General features: G+C 37.0%; 1 protein-coding gene across 1 annotated transcript; it reads left to right on the top strand.

The window, feature by feature from the left end:
• Positions 1 to 10,195: 10,195 nt before the first annotated feature.
• Positions 10,196 to 17,529, top strand: LOC118803889 (polymeric immunoglobulin receptor-like). The gene is made up of 4 exons (XM_036564424.1): positions 10,196 to 10,298; positions 13,774 to 14,115; positions 15,811 to 15,920; positions 17,356 to 17,529. The coding sequence occupies exons 1-4, from the start codon at positions 10,250 to 10,252 to the stop codon at positions 17,527 to 17,529; spliced, it is 675 nt and encodes a 224-aa protein (XP_036420317.1). The 5' UTR covers positions 10,196 to 10,249.
• The last annotated feature ends 4,411 nt before the right edge of the window (positions 17,530 to 21,940 follow it).

Raw genomic sequence — 21,940 nt, 5'->3', positions numbered from 1 at the left:
CATTAATGAATGTCTTTAATGAATGTTTCTAAAGGATGTAACTGTAATTAATCTTTACTGTACTATTTATGAATATTCCATGAACGCGTCATGTACATGTTGTTCCTGTCAAGCGTAACTGATCAGTGTTCAGTTCGTCATTAGTTCCAGCTTATTTAGTCATTAACTGTGTACTAACTGCTGTTTATTACACTGATAATGAACTGATAAGTGTGTTCACACATATTAATAAGTAAGATGGGAAAGTAAGTTTGTCCTGTTAATAATGTGTTAATAAATAAGTTTGTCCTGTTAATAATCTGTTAATCAATCAGCTGATTTATTGCTCCATTTTCCTCCACTGTGCAGCTCTGTATGGAACTCTGTCTTTGGGTTTAGATTTTGGGATTTTTGCTACTTATACTAGAGACTCATGATTAAAACAGGACTTGTTAATAATATCTTAATTAATCTACTCATTTTGAGTCTCTTCAAGTAAAGTGAAAAGCGTTGGCTCCAACAACACTGTTAATATCATAATGACAGATGACATAATCTTTCATGTCAAGACAGCAGAAATGATCATGTGACATAAGCAGTCACAACATAAAACATTAGAGCATCTGACATAGTAATTACCAGCAACATGACACTGCAATAATACAGAACACAATCTGTCATGACATGTTTAAGGCATGGTTATGTCAGTGTTATGTAGCAGAGTTCAAGAAAATGATAATAAAATGAAATCAAATAAGCACTAATATTTTAATAATGAGCAATAACAGTTAATAATTAACTTGTGACCCTTAATGTAAGTGTTACCCTAAACCTGTCTATCTGAGACAGAAATATTATGAAAATATTTTTTTTTAATGTAGCCAAACTTCCATTATCACTGTGTTGCTAGTTTACACAACCCTGACTGATAAACTTCTCACCAAACCAGCCAATAAAATGACATTAAACAAGAGAATGAATGACAGATTCACATCCAGCTGATATGAACAGAGGAGTTAACAGTGGTAAAGACCACTGAGAGAACTGTTTACTGTGGTGTTGTTGTTGAGATGGTGATGATGTCTTTGTTTGTATTTGTGGGTCTGCAGGCTGTGCTGTGCTGGAAAAAAGGGAGAGAACATTCTCCAGATCTCCAGGAGAGTCTGTTCTGCTGCCCTGTCCCTGTCCTGGAGGACAGAAGATCAACACTGACAGAGTCACATGGAGCTTCTCAAAGACAGAGAGTGAAGATAAAACTGAAAGGTCTATTGATACAGTATTCTGCAGGGGCAGAGTCTGGATGTTCGACCAAACACATTCCAGAAATTTCTCTCTCCTCATCTCAGATCTGACTAAAGAGGACTCTGGACGCTACACCTGCAGAGCTGATGAACACACATCATCTGTCAGACTAGAGGTCAAAGGTCAGCCGGTCAAATCATTATACAGTTTCAGTACTGGCTACACTGCACCAGTGTAACTGACTCAGCACCAAATCCGTTTCCAGAAGCTTCTCTCTGTAAGACTGAAGAGAACAGTAACAGTAACTGTAGCTGTGGAATGTGATGGTAGTGCAGATATGACTGCTGTAATTAAACACACTGGGAACTATTTTCATAACCGACCACAATTTACATAATAAAATATCTGAAAACAGGAAAAGGCACTGGAAAATCTGATACATTTACTACTTTTACGAAGCCGTGCTCTTCTGTGGAGAAACGGATGTTTGTTAATAGAGTTAAACACTCAGCTGGCCAGCATTAGTGCACAGTAGCAGCTCTGCACAGTAGCCTCAGTGAAGAGTGTGATCTGGCTCAGCTTGTGAGACTCTATTCCTAACTGTGTGTTTGAGGCCACAGTGTGGATCTGAACTCCAGCTGCAGTTCACATAAGTTTCCTACTGCATGTATTACTGAGAGTAAATGAGAGCGGCTGCCCGCCAGCTGTGAGCTACAGGAGAATTACTCAGACTACAGCGGCTGGTAAAGCGAGCGTGGCTGAGTTTAGTGAGTGTTCTGGTATAAAGTGGTTTTGAGTGAAGAGCTGATATTTTCATTTTAATCAGATGGATAAAAAGACTCTGTTTCCTCTCCTGTAAATCGTAAATTTCTCAAATATCTCTTCACGTTTCACACAAACTTTACTTTCTATTTAACAAAATGTTGCCAAATGCATTAAAGTCTGCTTTGAAGAATTTTCTTTTTTATTCTTGATATAAGTTGTTGTGAGTTTTGTACATAAAGGAAATATCAGTGCTGTATTATCATTAATATCTCCTTTGTGAGCGAAATACCAATGTATTTTTACACGTTATTCTTTTACAAACTCACTATATCAGTATTGTTGGAATGAAACTCTTCAACTCTGCATATATAATTTACTGTTTATGTAAAAATATATATGCATTTAATATATAATTATTATGAAAGTGTTTAATGGTCAGGTAAAGACTGTATGTTGTTGTTTTAGGCTGCGCTCTGTCAGAGAATAAACAGACTGTTCCAGTCAGTAGATCCTCTGGAGAGTCTGTTCTTCTGTCCTGCACCTGCACTGACCAGCAGGACAGACCTGGGAGAGTTCAGTGGAGAACACCAAACCATGAAGATCTCCATCAGCGCTACAGCAGCCGAGTTCAGACGTTTAACCAGAGCTCTCCAGGAGATCTCTCTGTACTGATCTCAGACCTGACTGAAGAGGATGGAGGAACATATTCATGCTGGATAAACCAGAATCAGTACAGGAACTTCAGCCTCACTGTTAAAGGTAAACTGCTGAATTCTCTCTCATTCACATTCACACAGTCCTTTAGTAGTCTGCAGTCCTGGTAGCAGTCCTTTAGTAGTCTGTTAGTAGTCCCATATTAGTTCTGTAGTAGTTCTGTAGTAATACAGCAGGTTTTTTATTAAAAATCTTAGTTATTTAGATTTATACTGTGTGATTTGCTCACTTGTTGTGTAATGACTGGATCAGAATTGATGAATAGGTTAATTTCAGAAGCTTGGACTGAGGCCTCCATACATCTTCATTAATGATAGTCATGATACAGAAAGTAAACAAATTTTGAGGTGCAGGAGGTAGAAAGGGGGTTTGCGGGGATGGCGAGTGCAGGGTAAGGGTTTGGGGGCTAGAGCTCCCTTTTTTCTGGGAGCGGGAATAGGGAGATAAAGAAACAGAGCAGGAGAGAGATGTTGGCTGGGTGGGGGTTCCTGTCCCCGAATATGCCACCATATGCACGTCCGTGGCATCTTCGGCACCAGGCAGGGCCTCCGCATTCTTGGAGCAGGGATGGGAAGGGAGAGAAGCTGAGCTCCGAGCATTCTCAGAGCAGGGAGGGGGAAGAAACACTCTGGGTCCTCCTCGGACTTGGGACTGGAGGCTTGAGACAGGGTGAGAGGGGGGCTCCGAGGGATGCTGCTCTGCCAGCAGGCTCCTGACCATCTGACAGGTTATCACCTGCTGCTCCTCAAGCTGCTTCCATCGCTTTTTAGCATCATGGAAGACAGCCTGCAGCTCCCACCAGCTGGCCAGATGCAGGTGGACCAGGGTCTTGATGGCCTCCTCTTCTGCTGCGGAGACTTTCTCAGTGTGTTGGCATCCTCCTCCTGGTTTTCGGCACCAATGTATCACATCATGCACTACGCTGGGCTCAAGAAGGACACTGGAGGAAGGGTTCAAGGTTGCTATTAACTTTATTTTTCACTCACCAAACAACCAAAACCTAAGCTGCCCACTGAATGGAGAGGAACGAGAGCTCGTTGCTCCGCCTCCTCGTTACTGCCCCCACTCTGCCGTTTGTCTGCCCGGATTGAATGTGAGGCAAATTTAAGTGGCCTCACTGCGGGACCGGATGTGATGCCTAGGAGGCAGGGCTTGGGACTCGCTCACCGTCATCCCCTCACTTGCTGTGTTCCTCTCTCTGCCGACTTCGCTGGTCTTCGTCCCCGCTTTATATTCCTGCAGACTGCACTGTCAGAGACTCAGGAGAAACTGATTATCAGATCTCCAGGACAGTCTGTTCTCCTGACCTGCTCCTGCACTGACCAACACACCAACACACCTGTAAGTGTGAAATGGGAGCATGAAGACTCAGGAGGGACTGAGGTATACAATGAGATGGAGCTCCACATGTTAAATAAGAAGCTTCCAGCATACATTTCTTTACTTATCTTCAACCTGACTAAACAAGACCAGGGAACATACAGATGTTCAACAACAAACAGGCCATCCACATCAGACTCAGTATTAAAGGGAGTTCATTCTCTTATTGTCAACTGTAAAGACAATTTACAGCACAGAAGCTCAGTGTTACAGTGGGTTTCTAAAGTTTTGCAATATCTGCTATTTTCTGATAATAATATGGTCTTATTTACAGGCTAGTTTGCTTTGCTATATATATATATATATATATATATATATATATAGATAGATAGATAGATAGATATAGATTACACACCCCTCTTTTTCTGTTTTTCTGTGTGAAATCAACAACAGAAAAGACATGCATTGTGTGTGTGAGTGCATGTTAGCCCAGTAACCCATGTAACCCAGTAACAATACACCAACAACTCACGAATGAATATAGTAATTATCAGTAATGAATAAATTGTTATGCTTTATTACTAATGAAGGAAGATGACAAGGAATTGGTTGTTCCTGCAGGAGTTCACATCAGATAAAATACATTTACAGAATGAACAGACAGAATATTAGTTATTATATCAGCTAATCTTACAGTTAAAATATTAAGTAAAACTAGTTATGTAAGTTAACCTTATAGTTAAAAGTTGACATAACATTTATGATATAAGTTAATCTGAGTTACTGTGTTAGATAATCATAGTTACTATATTGCTTAGTCTTGTTTACTATATTAGTTAATATTAGTTATTATTTAATCTGAGCTACTGTATTATTTAATCTGTCTGTTCATTCTATAAATGTATTTTATCTGATATATACATACATATAATGGAAATTATTTATCGTTCGTTTTCTTTTATATTAGTTAAGCTTCTAGTTACCATATTAGTTAATATTAATTATTTTATCAATTAACTTCAGAGTTGATGTATTATAGACTAAGGTCTGATCTCTGCCTAGGCCAGCACCCTATGCTATAACAATAAGAGTCCTTGGGCAAGACTACTAATGCCTGTTTAATATGATCAAATTGTAAGTCACTTTGGATAAGAGCATTGGCCAAATAAATATAGGTCATCTTAGTCACTATACTAGTTCATCTCTACTGTATTATTTAATCTGTCTGTTCATTCTGTAAATGTATTTTATCCAATGTGAACTCATGCAGGAACAACCAATTCCTTCTCATGTTCCTTTATTAGTAATAAAGCATAATACAATATTCATATCTGATAATTGCTATATTCATCCATGAGTCATTGGTGCATTGTTCTTATGTCACTGAAGAACCATATTTTAAAGTGTTACCTTTTTTCACATGTGTGGTGTAGATTTTTCTGAAGTCTGCTTTTATAAAATTTTACAACTTTCTTTGTCTGGACTGTATTTCTCCTGAAAGTGCTCTGAATATGTTCTAAATATAACCATTATATTTCATCTCTTTCTCTTTTCTATAGATTCCCCAGGTTTGCTCATCGCTTTGAGTGTCTGTGTGGCTCTGCTGCTGATTGTAGTGATTGGACAATCAGCACTGATCTACAAACTGATCCACAATAGGACACAAGGTACTACGCTCAAACCCATAGACACAGATCATAATTATGTGTTAGTCCAGGTTAGTCCATTAAAGTAGATTTGGTAGGAATGAAATCCTTTAATATGAGTATAAATTAGATCCTAGTTATGAAATATTTCCTCTATTGAAAATTAAATCCACTAGTCTTGTGGAAAACAGCTTTTTGATTACCATCTTCAATTGTTCCGCAGGGTCTGTCTCTACAAACACTGAGAGAAGAACACAGAACACAGTGAGTGATAAAACAAAGTCTTAAAACTGCTTCCCATTATAACCAAATATGAACTGTTTTAAACTGTAACAGCTTGTGTCAGTAGCATTCAGCACTGTATTATGAGGCCAGGAGCCAGGTGTGTTTAACATTAAATCTCCAAAGCAATAGATATTCAGGGCCAGAGTTGGGAACTCTTGGTGTCATAGACACACTGGGAATTATTCTACATGAATGAATGTGATGTAATGTGATGACTAAAGTGCGAGTTATTTTCTCCTGTGTATGTTACTCTGCTTGCAGACTGATGGTGATTATGAAAATGATCCTCTTGGAAAACAGAACATCAACATGGGTCCAATCTACCAGAGCCTGAACCCCAACACCACCCAATCAGATTCAGTCTACCAGAGCCTGGACCCCAAAACCAACTAAAAGGTTTTCATCTACCAGGGCCTAATCCCCAACATCAACCAGTCTGATTCAGCATATGAGAGCCTAAACCCAACATCAACCAGTCTAATTCAGCCTACCAGAGCCTAAAGCCCAAGACCATCCAATATGATTCAGTCTATCAGAATCTTACATCCAACACCAACCAATCAGATTCAGTGTGCCAGAGCCTAAACCCAAATAATTAATCAAACAGAGTTAATCTATGACAGTTAAATAATTAAATACAGCCAAATAATTAAAATCATTCTATCAAAGTGTAGACCAGGAGTGTCCAGTCTTATTCACAAAGGGTTAACTGTCTGTAGGTTTTTTAATCCAAACAAGTGAGAGCACACCTGATTCCATCTGTTTAATTGGTCTCAGGCTTTAGATTAATCATGTGCTCCTGATTTATTGGATAAGATTTGACATCCGTGTTCTACAATACAAATCAGTCAGATTCAGAGCAGCAACCCCCGCACTTACAGAGCTAAACCCAGATTCAATTGTCTAAACCCTTCATTCCCAAAGCACAGCAGGAATGATGTTCTACTCGTAGTAGTGCCACCTACTCATCCTGGTCTACCTAGTGGCCTCTAATTTTTCAGCTATGTTTTTACAAGTCCAAGAAGAACATCATTCAAGGTTCCTATTCTTGTCAAGAATGAGGTGACCCATGATGTCACCCTTCCTGTGATTTTCTGGTGAGCAGAGCTTTACATTCCATCATCTATTTCCCCACTGAAAACTAGTCCTGTTATGGAGGGTGAGTCCATAGTTTCCCCACTATCTATGCCTGTAGGATGCAATGTAGCCTCTTCTTAAAACTCTAAGAACAAGAGTACATTAGATTTTTCACATTCTCCTCTGTCTGAAGAATAGAATGTAAGAATCACAAACAAGCTTCATTCCATTCCAGAAGTCTTTGCTGTTGGAGATCTTGACTATGATCAAACCACAGTGATTAAGTACAGAATTCATATTTTGGATTCCACTCCTTTTAAGCAGAGGGCAGGGCCCATCCATCCTTCCCATTTTGAAGCAGTCAGACCTCACCTTAAAGAATTTTGTACTGCAAACGGCAGCCGTGAATCCCAAAGTTCCTTCATCTCACCAGATGTTGTTGTTGTTGTTGTGAAGAAAAATGGTACAATCCTTCTCTGTATTAATTACAGAAAGCTTAACAATCAGATCTTTGAAGACATACATGCGCTACTTTACATGGAAGAGACATTTGTAGTACTAACAGGTTTAAAGTGGATGTAACCCACTTAAAATGAGGGTTTAGTTTTTTTGTACTGCACTCAAACTACTGTAGTTGCAGTTTGCAATTTCCTGTAGAGGGCGCTTTAAGGCAGTCTAAGCCAGCTTTGGAGAGCTGGTCCAAGCTAATTTTCAGAGGAAAAATAAAGCACAGATTTTAATGAGCTAGAGTAAAAGTCTGGAATTATTAAGACTAGAAGTGAGCAATACTTTACTTTTTTTGCTCTGTAAAGCTGAAGTTTTCCATCAAGGGCTTTTCCTGTCAATTATTTGTCCTTTTAAACTACAATTGTTTTTTTTTCTTTGCATTGAGTTTGGATCCTTGCACACAGGCACTCGCACTGGACTGTAAGTGAGACCAGACTGGCAAGCCAGTACTACATGTTGAAAGCCATCTGTCCTGTGTGTTGCTCCTTCACAGACAGGGACAGAGCAGGAGAAATAGATTTTTTTTTTTTTTACACAAACTGAACTGAGATCCATCCCAAAGAAAAAAAAGAAGCTATACACGCATATTCACATAAAAGCAGCATAATGGCATCAAGCTTCAGACTTTACTTCAGAGACAGCAAAAACCTAAAGAGCTCTAAGATTTTTTTTCTTTATTTTTCTGGTGGGCTTTTTGTTCCTTAATTTGTATACGGTTGTTGATCAGACAATAAATTCACTTTCATTATTTTCCTTTAAGTCTTTTTTGTGTCTCATTCCATATTTTGAACCTAGTGAGCATGATGCATGTGGATTTCTCTATACCAGTAGGAGTGTCACATGTCCATGTTGTTGTGTTCACTTATTTTCACTTAGAAAATCAACAAAACATGGGCGTCCAAACTTTCACATATGACTGTAGCTCAATAGGCTGTAAGTCTGTTCCAACAACATTACTCCTCCAACTTACTCCTTGTATCTCCTGGGCTGCTTAAGCTTCAGCAGTAACTGTAGTGAATGTTTTGGCAGAGAAATGCTGAATCATGATGATGTGATATAGTTATATTGAGAATGTGGCTTCAGTCATTTAGTCTTTCAGAGAAATACTGACGTAAACACGCTTGACGCAAAGCTCGCATGAGGAACAGCACCAAAATGGGCCTATCCAAGCTCCGCCCACAAATGTACTCTTTCACAGCAGCCGTTTTTCACTTCAGCCCACGAGTGATGGTGAGCAGATAAAAAAATGGCCTAATGCTCTGCACGCATGTTGCACATTACTGTAGTACAGCTTGTGCAAATACACAAGCATTTTACTCACAAGTGTAATAGCATATGTAATTATAATAACAACATATATTATCTTATGTAGTTACACATGTATAAAAGGTAAATAAGACTTTATTAAAGACTTTTTTCCAATAAGACTTTTCTGATTGTAAAAGGAGCTGTTATTTACCTACATTATGATATACTTGAAGATACACTTGTATAATTACATAAGCTGTGCTACTGTAATCCATCTGTAACAGTGAATACATCACCAGTAGTTACATTATATTTGCATTCACTATTAATATGTAACTACACAGTTAATTGAGAAAGAAAATAAAGAGAGACTAATTAGTGTATATTCACTCTGCTGTATTTGACTGAATGGAAATTTGATTGCATGGAATGTTTTGAATGGGGTGAGACCCGTAGATGGTGACATATCACAAACACTTTGGTAAGGTTAGAAAAATGAACAGAAAATGTAGATTACACTGAACTAAATAACAATCAGATCAAATAGGTTTATTCTAATTTATTTCTTTAATTATGAGCTCCAACTCATTAATGTAATATTTAGTTACTGGTCATTAAGAGCTTTTGGTATGAGATGCTCACAGCTGGAGGACAAATAGTAACAAATGCACACAAATGCTGAAATTAGATGTACTGATAATATACAGTAAAAAAGAGAAAGGCTTTACAATAATTACATGAACAAGAAAAATTCACGGCACATTCATGAACAATAGACTCTCCATTATGATTACATCATCAGTTTGAAAAGTTCATTTTACATATTCATTAATCAGCAATGAGTGTATAGTATAATAGATTATATACACACTTAGTAATGTTGTAAATTCAATAAAATTAAATACTTTTCAGTGAAAAACTCCAACAATGAACAAATACTTACAGCACATGATCAAAAGAATATATTTTTATAACACATCAAAATAATATATTTTACTATTTCATATTTTAATATTTGTTATATTAACAGATATAATGTATCATGACAGCTCATGACATCATGTAATATCTGCTGTATAACATTCTATTACTGTAAATGAACAACAGCAAAATTAAAATACGGTAAGGTTTATTTACATGTATTTTACCTTACAGGTATTTACCATTAAATTTTAACAGAACATTGACAGTGATAATACTTTAAAAGTAATCTAGTAATCAGATGCTGTTTCTTTACATTGGTCAGTATGGAGTCCAGTGAAGCATTGTGATGAGCAAAATCTCCCTTTTATTCAAACTTTCAACAGAATGAGAAGCAGAAGTTTTCTCAGGATGTGGTCAGTGAGCTGGAGAATAAAAAGGTCTGTGTTATTTCCCGCACTCTCAGAGTGGATACTGCTGAACCAGAGAGAGAGAGAGAGAGAGAGAGAGAGAGAGAGGTGAACAGTTCTGTTCTCTCAGTAAAGATGTGGCTCTGTGTGTTTCTGCTCTACTCTGTGCTGCAGGAATCTTCAGGTGAGTCTACACGACTGTGTGAGTTACTCTTCATGTGTATCACTGCTTCACTGTAGTGAACTGTAGACAGTGAACTGTAGATGAAATGTAGAAAAGTTCAGGTTCTAGATAGTTTGTTATTAGCAGTTCTTTATTGGCTTTTTCTCCTCTGATCTTGTCTTATCTCTTATTTTTTGGAGTACTACATGATGGAAAGCCATATAGCTGTGTATTGATCACATGTCAAGCTGGACTGTATTCAATTCGGACACTATTTCAGCATTTTGTAAAATTAAATGTAAAAGAAATGCTCTGAAAATATAATAAAAATTTTAAAAAATTAATTTGCTTTTAATTTTGGCGGAAATTCTGCATGTCACTACAGAAAAGCATTGCATTTCATGTTTTTCTCTGTAGTTTTCTCTGTAATTTGGCACAAATTCCTCCCTATACTCACCTATTTACACATATAGCAATGTTTGACTGTCTACCCCGAAATACACGACATGTCTCACTGAACATGAAATATCAACCGATTAGACTGACATAAGCTTGTTTTATACCAACATATCATGGAGCATAATGATAAATGAAGCTGTATTTTCCTGTTTTGCAATCTACACTGATGTTTTGCACACCTGTTTTGCAAAGTTACTCACAAGTGGACGAGTGAATCATCAGGAAGAGTGTATTTTGTTTCTGGGCCAAAAAACAATGAAGCTCCTTTGTTTACTGTTGTTGCAGGACTTGTATTAATATTGTTTACCATTTGGAAACATTTTTTACCTGACGTTTATTACAAAATGCCATTAATGGGCCACTACAGACCACTTCCCCTCAGTATAGGCCCGAGAACCACCAAAGTCTGCTTTGTAGCCCATTTTTGGTCCATGACCCAGTGGTTGAGAAACCCGGCTTTAAAGAACCTAAACCATTGCAAAACACATGATAAGGGTCCTCTTATTCTAAAGTGCTACCCCTGAATTCTATTAGCTCCCTTTCTATCATTGCCCCTGTGCCTGTCTTGAGCAAGATTCACTCTCAGAAGTCTATTTTGTGATTTTTGAATTTTGCCTGAGGAATCTGTTGTTTTTCTTTAAAGACACATCTTTAAATAAAAACTTTATATGCTTTGAAAAGGCCATTTTTTCCATTTAGGCACATTTTTAGGTCTTGGATCACGCATGATGTATAACTCAGAAAAACGTTTGCCATCTTAGTTTCTAATGCTGACTTTTCACAGAGCTGGATATGAATCATTCTACCAAAGTGATTAAAATTTAGACTAAAATCATTTTGCTTTGAGTGAGTCTAGCAGTGACACTTTTAGCTAATTTTAAGCAGAACTCAAATATGTGTTTCGGTAGTGACTATTCTTAATGTTCAGCACTGCTTTTTATATTTTGGGACATATTTACTTGAAAACAATAGGATCTAACAGCTCGCCATTTGGCCATTAGGCACAGGACATTTTTGTAATAAACTTTATTTACGTTAAAAATTAAAGTCATTAAAACTGGATATCTGAAATATCTGTCCTTAATTTGGTGAGCATTTATGATGGTATATCCATCAATGTCCACAGTTATGTCAGAATTTAAGTTGCAGTAAAACAATTACATTTTCTCCACTGGTCTTCTTTCTCAAACTTAACCTGCAGTGAGATTTCTTCCAGCAAACAAGTCCACTTTTTTGTGCTTTCATAGAACAAAACTACAAGCAGAGAAAACAGAGGCCCAGGGTCAGCAGAAGCCACAGCCCCAGAAGCCAAACTAAATCAAATCTGTTTCATAGTCCATTAAGTCATGAAATATCTAAATTTGTTGGTGCAGAACACTCTACCTGGACTCTGGTGCACACAAAACAACTGAACAGTGCTACGGCAAAAATCGTGGGTGTTGGTTCCAAGTGGACCCTGATTCAGTTCACTGCTGGTGGGAACACATTTTAATGATGGTCTGAGCCAAATGAGGGAAATCGATATCTTTTTTTAGTAGCACATCAGTGCTGTACAACACACAATACAGTATTGTACTCTACAGTCTTGAAAGATTCTTGTATTATAATAGTGAAGATTCATTATCAGTCAATGTGTTTCATTTTGGCACAAGCATCACCAACCTGATTTATTACATTCAAATTATCAAGCCAATCATAAAAAATAGACATCAAGTAAGGTTATAAAAACCCACTTACTGTTCATTTAATGAATGATGAACATAATTTCTTTTTGAATACCATAATGAACATTAATGTACAGGCAGGGATGCGGGAAGTGGTTGTGCTCAGGGTGCTGCAGATCAGATAATAATGAAGAGATCTTTGCATCATAATAATTACACCGATCAGGCATAACATTATGACCACCTCCTTGTTTCTACGCTCATTGTCCATTTTATCAGCTCCACTTACTATATAGGTGCACTTTGTAGTTCTACAGTTACAGACTGTAGTCCATCTGTTTCTCTGCATACTTTGTTAGCCCCCTTTTACCCTGTTCCTCAGTGGTCAGGACCCCCAAGGACCCTCACAGAGCAGGTACTATTTGGGTAGTGGATGATTCTCAGCACTGCAGTAATTCTGACATGGTGGTGGTGTGTTACTGTGTGTTGTGCTGGTATGAGTGGATCAGACTCAGCAGTGCTGCTGGAGTTTTGTCCACCACCCAAAATAGTACCTTCTCTGTGAGGGTCCATGGGGGTCCTGACCACTGAAAAACAGGGTAAAAGGGGGCTAACAAAGTATGCAGAGAAACAGATGGACTACAGTCTGTAACTGTAGAACTACAAAGTGCACCTATATAGTAAGTGGAGCTGATAAAATGGACAATGAGCGTAGAAAAGGTCATAATGTTGTGCCTGATCAGTGTATAGTGCAGTAAAGAACCTTGTGTGCTTGTTTTAGTGTGGACATTTTCCATTTGATTTTTTTTCAATATTTCATTTATAGAAATCTGCAGTAGCTACACTGTTTAGTTTAACACTGAATATTCATTACAGAGAGCCGAAACACTTCACAACATCTGTCACCCATTTAGTCACTGTCACTAAACACAAGCAAGTTGAAGTGCAAAAAGCTAAAATCTATGCAGAGTTAGAGGCCTGGAGCAGTAGCTGTTACAGAACAACAGCGCCTCACTTCATGATTTCATCCATTAAATCCAGCTTTTTTTTTTTGTTTTTTTTTTAATTACCATTATGTCTCCTGCTCTGTGTCTATTCTGATAGATCTGAGTGTGTGAGTGTGGGTGACACAACTGCTACACCACATCAACAATCTGATTGGGCACCATTTAGTTCATTTGAATAAAGTTCTTCCAGAATGAGAGGGCAGAGGGAGGATGTGCATCAGTGGTTTAATGTGTCAGTTATGTGTCTATATATTGTCGTATCTCAACACATTATAGCACGTTATGACACGTAGTGTTTGTTATTGAGTTTATGTTCTAAAATATGATGAAAAATGCTTAATGGAAGTTGATGTGATGTTTCTGCAGGTTGCACTGTAGAGCGAGGAGTGGGAGCAACCATCACCAAATCTGTGGGAGATTCTGTGGTGCTGCTGTGCTCCTGTACAAAACAAACAAAGGTTAATCCACAGACAGTGCAGTGGGGATATAGCAAGAAGTTCGTAGGAGGCGACTACACAGCTGAACACTCAGTGTTTCTAAAGAACGGCAGTCAGAATCAGCGCTACAGAGACAGAGTTCAGAGACTGAACCAGAATAAACCAGGAGATTTATCTCTAATCATCTCTCACCTCACTGAGGAAGATGAAGGAACTTATCTGTGTGGAGTCAAAGGGAAATATAACAGATCTATCATTCTCTATGTCAGAGGTAAATCTAACTGGGATTAATTTTGATGGGGGTCGGGTTCAGAATATACATGAAATAAAATCATCATGTATTTTGTAACCTTTATTTATAAAAGCAGCATATTCATATGTTTCTGTTTAATGTTAGACAGTAAATTAATGTTTTGTAGATCAGTAGAGCTGCTGAGGTTACATTCCTCCATCAGTTCCTACAGCCTCTTTACTTTCACCACTGCAGATTTTACTTCTTCAACATGGATAACATTATTCATTAAAGGTCACAAATTATTAATTATGTTGATCATAAGTCATTGATTTCCCTGTGCTATTCACTAAACATTAGTTATTACATAATAACTAAGTAGTTAATATAAAGTAATTGAGTCTCTGTTAGCTGAAATTTGAGTAATGCTTTACAGTAACTACATATACATGACACATTCATGGTACATTCATAAACAGTACAGTAACATTCCATTACAAAGACATCAGCATTTTTAACACACATTAAATTGATTCATTAATGAATAATGAACATATAATGTAATGAACTGAAAACACACAGAGATGTGGAGTACAAACTTCATGAAATGAAGTTCATTAAAATACACATCAATTATTTTCAGGGAACAAATGATCTGAAGCACATGATATTCAAGAGATAGCCATATTGCATTCAGTACTGATCTATTAATAATATTTAAAAAATCATGATTGATACGAATGAATGACATTTCACATTTCTATACATAATTCACTAATAATAATGAATGATCCTAAATGTGTAATATTACTGTACTGCACAGTTAATCAATGCTACAGGAATATTTCATGTATGAGTAGATACTGCATTTTGTTTGGATTTCATATCAGTCATTAATGACAATAAACGCTGTGATCAATAATGAATGTATTTTGGATTTCTCTCACAATGAGCTCACCATTTGAATAGTATTATAGGCTCTGCATAGATTTTAATTTATTAATAAACATATCATGAAGTTCACACTGAGCATCACTGACTGTGACAGTTCATAACATTAATAATTATCAATTATCCATCACTCATTCATCACTGTGCAGCCCTGTATGGAACTTTGTCTTTGGGTTTAATTTTTAGATTTTCACTACTTATTATACTATGAACTCCGGATTCAAACAGGACTTGTTAATAATATCTTCATTAATCTACTCATTTAGAGTCCCTCAAGTAAAGTGAGACATATTTGCTCCTCCTACATAACAGTGACATAACCATAACATACCATAAACACGTTATAGTAGATGTCACACACTCATAGTGATGCAGGATGATAACAGAATCATATTGATTCATATCAAATTGTATCAGATAATTGATTAAAAAAGAATTATCATCTGACTAATGTTCAGATTTGATTAACAGTTCAAACTGATATTTGATGATGGAATTACTGAAATGCGTAAGTGCAGAATGTTTAAGATGCTGTTCTGCACCAAAATATTGGCATTTTATTAATTTACTCCATTTGTAAACCTACAAAAATAAATTTTAGATTTCTCTGTAATGTAAACTCCACAGCAGTGAGTAAAAATATCCTTCAGACTGTAAATGTTTATGAATCAGCATCAGCTGATATTAACAGAGGAGTTAACAGTGGTAAAGACCACTGAGAGAACTGTTTACTGTGGTGTTGTTGTTGAGATGGTGATGATGTGTTTATCTGTATTTGTGCAGGCTGTGCTGTGCTGGAACAAGGGGAGAGAATGTTCTCCAGATCTCCAGGAGAGTCTGTTCTGCTGCCCTGTCCCTGTCCCACAGACCAACACAAGATCAACCCTGACAGAGTCACATGGACTAAAAATCAGACTGCAGTGTGTAATGATACAGAATCCTACAGAGGCAGAGTCTGGATGTTCAACCAAAAACATTCCAGAAATTTCTCTCTCCTCATCTCAGATCTGACTAAAGAGGACTCTGGACGCTACACCTGCAGAGCTGATGAACACACATCATCTGTCGGACTAGAGGTCAAAGGTCAGCCAGTCAAATCATAATACAGTTTCAGTACTGATCACACTGCACCAGTGTAACTGACTCAGCACCAAATCTGTTTCCAGAAGCTTCTCTCTGTAAGACTGAAGAGAACAGTAACAGTAACTGTAGCTGTGGAATGTGATGGTAGTACAGATGTGACTGCTGTAATTAAACACACTGGAAAGAATTTTCATAACTGAAAACTACAAAAAATAATAATGCAGTTGTTACAATACATACAACAAATAATTTAGATAATAAAATATCTGAGACATTTACTCCTTTTATGAAGCCACACTCTTCTGTGGGATACAGATGTTTGTTTATTAAGCTAAACACTCAGCTGGTCAGCATTAGGGCCCAGTAGCAGCTCTGCACAGTAGCCTCAGTGAAGAGTGTGATCTGGCTCAGCTTGTGAGACTCTATTCCTAACTGTGTGTTTGAGGCCACAGTGTGGATCTGAACTCCAGCTGCAGTTCACATAAGTTTCCTACTGCATGTATTACTGAGAGTAAATGAGAGCGGCTGCCCGCCAGCTGTGAGCTACAGGAGAATTACTCAGACTACAGCGGCTGGTAAAGCGAGCGGGGCTGAGTTTAGTGAGTGTTCTGGTATAAAGTGGTTTTGAGTGAAGAGCTGATATTTTCATTTTAATCAGATGGATAAAAAGACACTGTTTCCTCTCCTGCAGTGCTCACTGTTCAAACAGAGCCAGCAACCTGATCAGGGGCACAGGATCCCTGTTTTAGCATTTTATCGCAACTTCCTATGATAAAAATTATTAATCGGTATGTATTTTTACCTTGTAGTATTATGGTTTATGTTAAAAATTACAATTAAAAATAGAGTTTGTGCAATAGTGCAAAATAAGAAGAATAAAAAAGCAAAACTTTTTTCATTCAGTTATTAAAGAAAACCTTGTCTTTAGCTTTTCAGATTCTTGTTGAAAATGTAAATATTTAAAATGATTTTTATGGACTATTTAAAAAAGAAATATTCAACAGTTGCAGTTCTAGACATAAGGGGTATTTTAAGGTGTAGGAAAGTGATGTTCAAGAAAACTGGACATTTTCTCCTAATAAAAAATTCAGGTTTTAGACAAATTTTACAGCATTTTCATGTAATGGAAAGGAATGAAGCTCTTCAAATGCAGTTCATTTATGATTTACTGTTTATGTAAACATATATAATATATAATACATACCATATTAATGGTCAGTTAAAGACTTTGTGTTGTTGTTTTAGGCTGCGCTCTGTCAGAGATTAAACAGACTGTTCCAGTCAGTAGATCCTCAGGAGAGTCTATTCTTCTGTCCTGCACCTGCACTGACCTGCAGGACAGACCTGAGAGAGTTCAGTGGAGAACACCAAACCATGAAGATCTCCTTCAGCACTACAGTGGCCGAGTTCAGACGTTGAACCAGAACTCTACAGGAAATCTCTCTGTACTGATCTCAGACCTGACTGAAGAGGACGGAGGAACTTATTCATGCTGGATAAACCAGAATCAGTACAGGAACTTCAGCCTCACTGTTAAAGGTAAACTGCTGAATTTAAACTTACTGTATTACTACAGAATTACTACAGAACTACTGTAAGTTTTGTTAAAAATCTTAGTTATTTAGGTTTATACTGTGTGATTTGCTCACCTGCCGTGTTATGACTGGATCAGAATTGATAAATAGGTTTTAATCTGTTCAGAAGCTTGGACTGAGGCCTCCATACATCTTTTTTATGATAGTCATGATACAGCATGTAAACAAATCTTGAGCCCTGTTTAGTGCCCACACTGTACAGTACAGCTGCTGTTATCATGCATCACGAATGAAGAGCAACATGTCAGTTCCTAACAGCTCAAGGCAGCCGCAAAGATGTTCCAAGCGGTGACCACAAAGAGTTTGCATTTAAGTGTATTTTTCAAAAGTGTATTTAATATGTCTGTATTGTATACTAAACATATTATTTTGTTACAGCTTATGACAGCGTAAGTGTATTTAAATTGTATTTAGTCAATGATTAATATTAAATGCATTTAGTTTTGCTCTTGAGTGCTTTAATCAAACAATTTAAGTTGCAATTCAAAAGTAGATTTCAGTGTTTAGTTTGCTGGATATACCAATACACTTCAATACTACTTACTGAGTTACTAAATGCACTTCAATGCATTTTCAATTGTACCTCAAGTAAATGCTCTCAAGTGCATTTTCACAAAAAAAAAGCTTTTTGTGCATTTATAAAACATGTAACTATACACTTAAATATATTGTTAGCAATAACTAAACTAAACAAGTAATATTGAAATACATCTTCTTTGCCTACAATAACTATTCTGTTCTAAATTGGAACAGCTTATGTTGCAGTGGAGTTAAGTGAATAAAGACATAAATTCTACGACAAATTTTAGTCTAATACTGATAACCATATCTGATTGATATTTAGTTAGAGGTATAATGCTGAAAAAAAAGAAAAAACTAAAAAAAAAAAAACAACTGAGGCATCTTTTAAAATATAATTCCTTAATAACAATGATGATATTTACAAATGTTTTTGTCTATTTGTGCTTTGGTATGTTAAGAAATACAGTCATTCTTTTTTTTGTCTGTAATTTCCTACAGCATATTAAAATATTAAGATCTAATTTTAAATATGTTCATTTAAAAACATATAGGAACGTATATTTGCATTTTGATAAATTACAAAAAAAAAATCTACTTTTAGTATTCTCTATATAATTCAAGTACACAACTTGTGTCGTTAAAAGTAGCTTGGATGTTTTCATTAAAGGCATTTGGTTTGGGGACCTCAGTCAGTCCTGTCAGGTAAGGACTACACCAGTCTCGAGAGTTCCTGTCCATTCTGGTCCACTCTATCATGAACTTTGTCTAGTGATGGAGAACAGGTTGGACTTGGGTGTCTGGCTTGTGCTATCCACTGACGAAGCTGTGGCTACAGTATGACCGATGTTGTCTAAGGGATTATTTAGGAACATAAATTAGAAGTTAGAAGCTTAAAACCGATGCTAACTGTGTCCTGAGTCAATAACTTCAGACCTACTAATATAATAGTAACAAGTTTTACCTTGACTTAACAAGGCTGAGACAGTCACATTTTTATTTTGGCAAATCCCATCAGCATCAGAGCCAGGAGGCTGCACAGAGGGCATCAGTTTAGCAGCCACTTTGCTAAAGCAGTCAAACAGTGTTCCAAGAAGGGAGACATAATAAGGTGTGGGTAATCACGTGTTTGTGCATATATATGTGTCCCCTGTAGGGATGGGAATCTCTAGACACCTCACAATTTGATTCGACTACGATTCAGAGGCTGTGATGCGATTATAAAATGATTTTTGATGCATCTATTTTTCTTTAAAAAAACAACAACTTGGTACTTTTAAAGCAAAGTATTTGTAACAATCCCTAATGAATTTATTTCCAATATATTGTATTAATAAACAAATGGAATTGATTCACTGCTCTTGTTTGGAGCACAAGATGCAGTCTACCACTCATCTGTGCGCTGTTACGGTGAAATAAGATTCTGTGGCAATGGGTGTCCATGCAGCAGTTTACAGCTATCCTACCTGTTTTCTTCAGTGATTACATAACTTCAGTTTTGGGCTTATTGTAGAAAGTGGGACTCCAAAGTGGGAAAAATAGCACGAAAGCCCTGGTTTCAATGATTTAGAACAGACACAAATCCTTGGCAATAAAAGTTGCGATAGAGTTTGTAATTTGCTTCTGAGTTGGGTGGAAGCTTTGACATCGCTTGCTTGATAGTGCTCTGCTTGGCAGCAAGGACAACCAGACAGAAAATGGGTGGATGTAATATGGTTTCTCAACTTTATCGCTTCCAAAATATTTTAGTTTAGTGTGACACAACTTGCATATAGTATGGCTCTTATTCAGGTCCATTTTCCACAGAACGCAAAGTTCTTCCATATGCTAGCTCAGGGGTCGGCAACCTGTGGCTCTTTTACTGCCCTGTTGCAGTTCCACATCAGAATTAGATTTTTAGTTAAAAATAAAATAATCCTCCTTTACAGTACAATAAAGCTCTGCTGATCTTTCAACACAGTTTAACAATAGTAATAATATAATACTGCTAGCTCACCAAGCTAGTAGCTAACAAAAAGGCAAAGAGAGAGATTTAAGATGAACATCGATAATTTGGAGATGAATGGACTTACTTGCATTTATAATCACTCCAGCTGGTTTCCTGATACATTTAATCTGCAATGAGAAACTGACAAACACTAAAAAACATGAAGCAGAAGTCAGTTTCTCATTTGAATTTTCTAGTTTCACCTTAAATGGTGCAGCAGTTACATTCTGGCACCTTAGGCACCATTTAAGGTGGAACGGGAAATTCGAACAAGAAGCTGGCAAATGAGAAGCGACTTCAGCCTCATAAAAAGTCGAACATTAAGAGACATTTTACAAGAAACTACTACTTTTGAGGAAAAGTTTCCTGCTGGAGATGCGAGAAAAGCAGCTACAGCTGAGCTGAAGCTTAAAGCAGAGCAAAGTAAGTGCTGTTTTTGTTTATATAATATTTTTTACCCTACACTAGGACATCAGCACATACTGAGACATATTTACAGCCAAGATGGTAAAATAAACTCTGGCTCCCAAGGGGGTTGATTTTTGTTGGAAGGACAAAATGACTCTTATAAACATTTTGGTTGCCGACCCTACACTTGTTTTTAGTGTAGCGTGTCACCACAGACTGTCCAGGCACTGCACTTCTGCACTTGCAAGTTTTTCCTTTTGCATTCCATCAACATTACATTATCAATTAAAATAAAATAAAAAAACAAATAAATAAATAAAATACAAAAAATATAAATATATACATTTGTGAATCAATTCTGAATTTTCCACATCCGCATTGCAATGCATCTAAGAATTAATCTGCCCCCACCCCCCACTATCCCGTTAGTGACTCTTTGTAATACTTTGTATGTGGTTGATGCATAGCTGCCTTTCTGAAGTTGGTGTCTGATGGTGGTGTTTGATCTTTGTATTTAATCTTGATTGGGGAAATGCTTTAAGTATGAATTCCACCTGTGATAGTACTGTTTGCAGGTGGCAAAAAAACTTTGAAGCTTAGTTTGGCGTTGGTGAGCAGTACAGGGACATTCACACTGTCTAATTTTGATATTTGAGTATCGAGCATTTGACGTCATTAAGTGATATCCAGTTCATCTCATGGGAAAAAAAAATGGCTTTAACAAGTGAAAAACAGCTGAAAACAACTGAAGGACCTGAGGTAGGTTGTCATTTTGGATGAGTATCTGAGGCTGCCTCTTCAGTGGGCTAATAAGCTAACAGAGCTAACAAACATCAGGTTGAATGCTGATGAGCACTTCTTGTCATGAGGTATTTTCGCCTCAATATGCCAACAGCTTATTTGTCAGAAAAATATATTTTTATTGTTTTGGTTAAGATTGGTTAGTTAACATTACCTTAGTTAACATTAACTAAGGTAGCTAGCCTTGTTAGTGATACAACCACGCTAACTTTGCCATCTGAGTCACATCCTTAACAACACTTCCTTGGCAAAGCAGTTACGTTCAGACACTCATGTTTTGGAGTATCAAAAACGTATTAGATATTTTGACTGGTTTTTGCATCATCTTCAGTGTGTAAAGACTTTAAGGCACTGGCCAATTAGATCATTAAATGAAGCTAACTTGGCCAGCATTGTAATCTGTAATAACAGATCTGTGAATTTTGCCATATCAAGATATAATTTTACAGATATGATAAAAATTGATACTTCAGTTCAAAACTTCTCAATCACTATTGAACACATAAAAACATAATGCAAC

Source organism: Colossoma macropomum, unplaced genomic scaffold (genome assembly GCF_904425465.1).
Source record: "Colossoma macropomum unplaced genomic scaffold, Colossoma_macropomum, whole genome shotgun sequence".
Lineage (NCBI taxonomy): Eukaryota > Metazoa > Chordata > Actinopteri > Characiformes > Serrasalmidae > Colossoma > Colossoma macropomum.
Note: the sequence above shows the minus strand (reverse complement) of the source record. Positions and strands in the feature narration are given on the sequence as shown.

Excerpts from the sequence above, each read along its gene's own strand:
- LOC118803889 (XM_036564424.1), top strand. The coding sequence starts at position 10,250 with ATGTGGCTCTGTGTGTTTCTGCTCTACTCTGTGCTGCAGGAATCTTCA. Across the intron at positions 10,299-13,773 it reads TGTGCTGCAGGAATCTTCAG|GTTGCACTGTAGAGCGAGGA; the intron begins GTGAGTCTACAC and ends ATGTTTCTGCAG. Across the intron at positions 14,116-15,810 it reads TATCATTCTCTATGTCAGAG|GCTGTGCTGTGCTGGAACAA; the intron begins GTAAATCTAACT and ends GTATTTGTGCAG.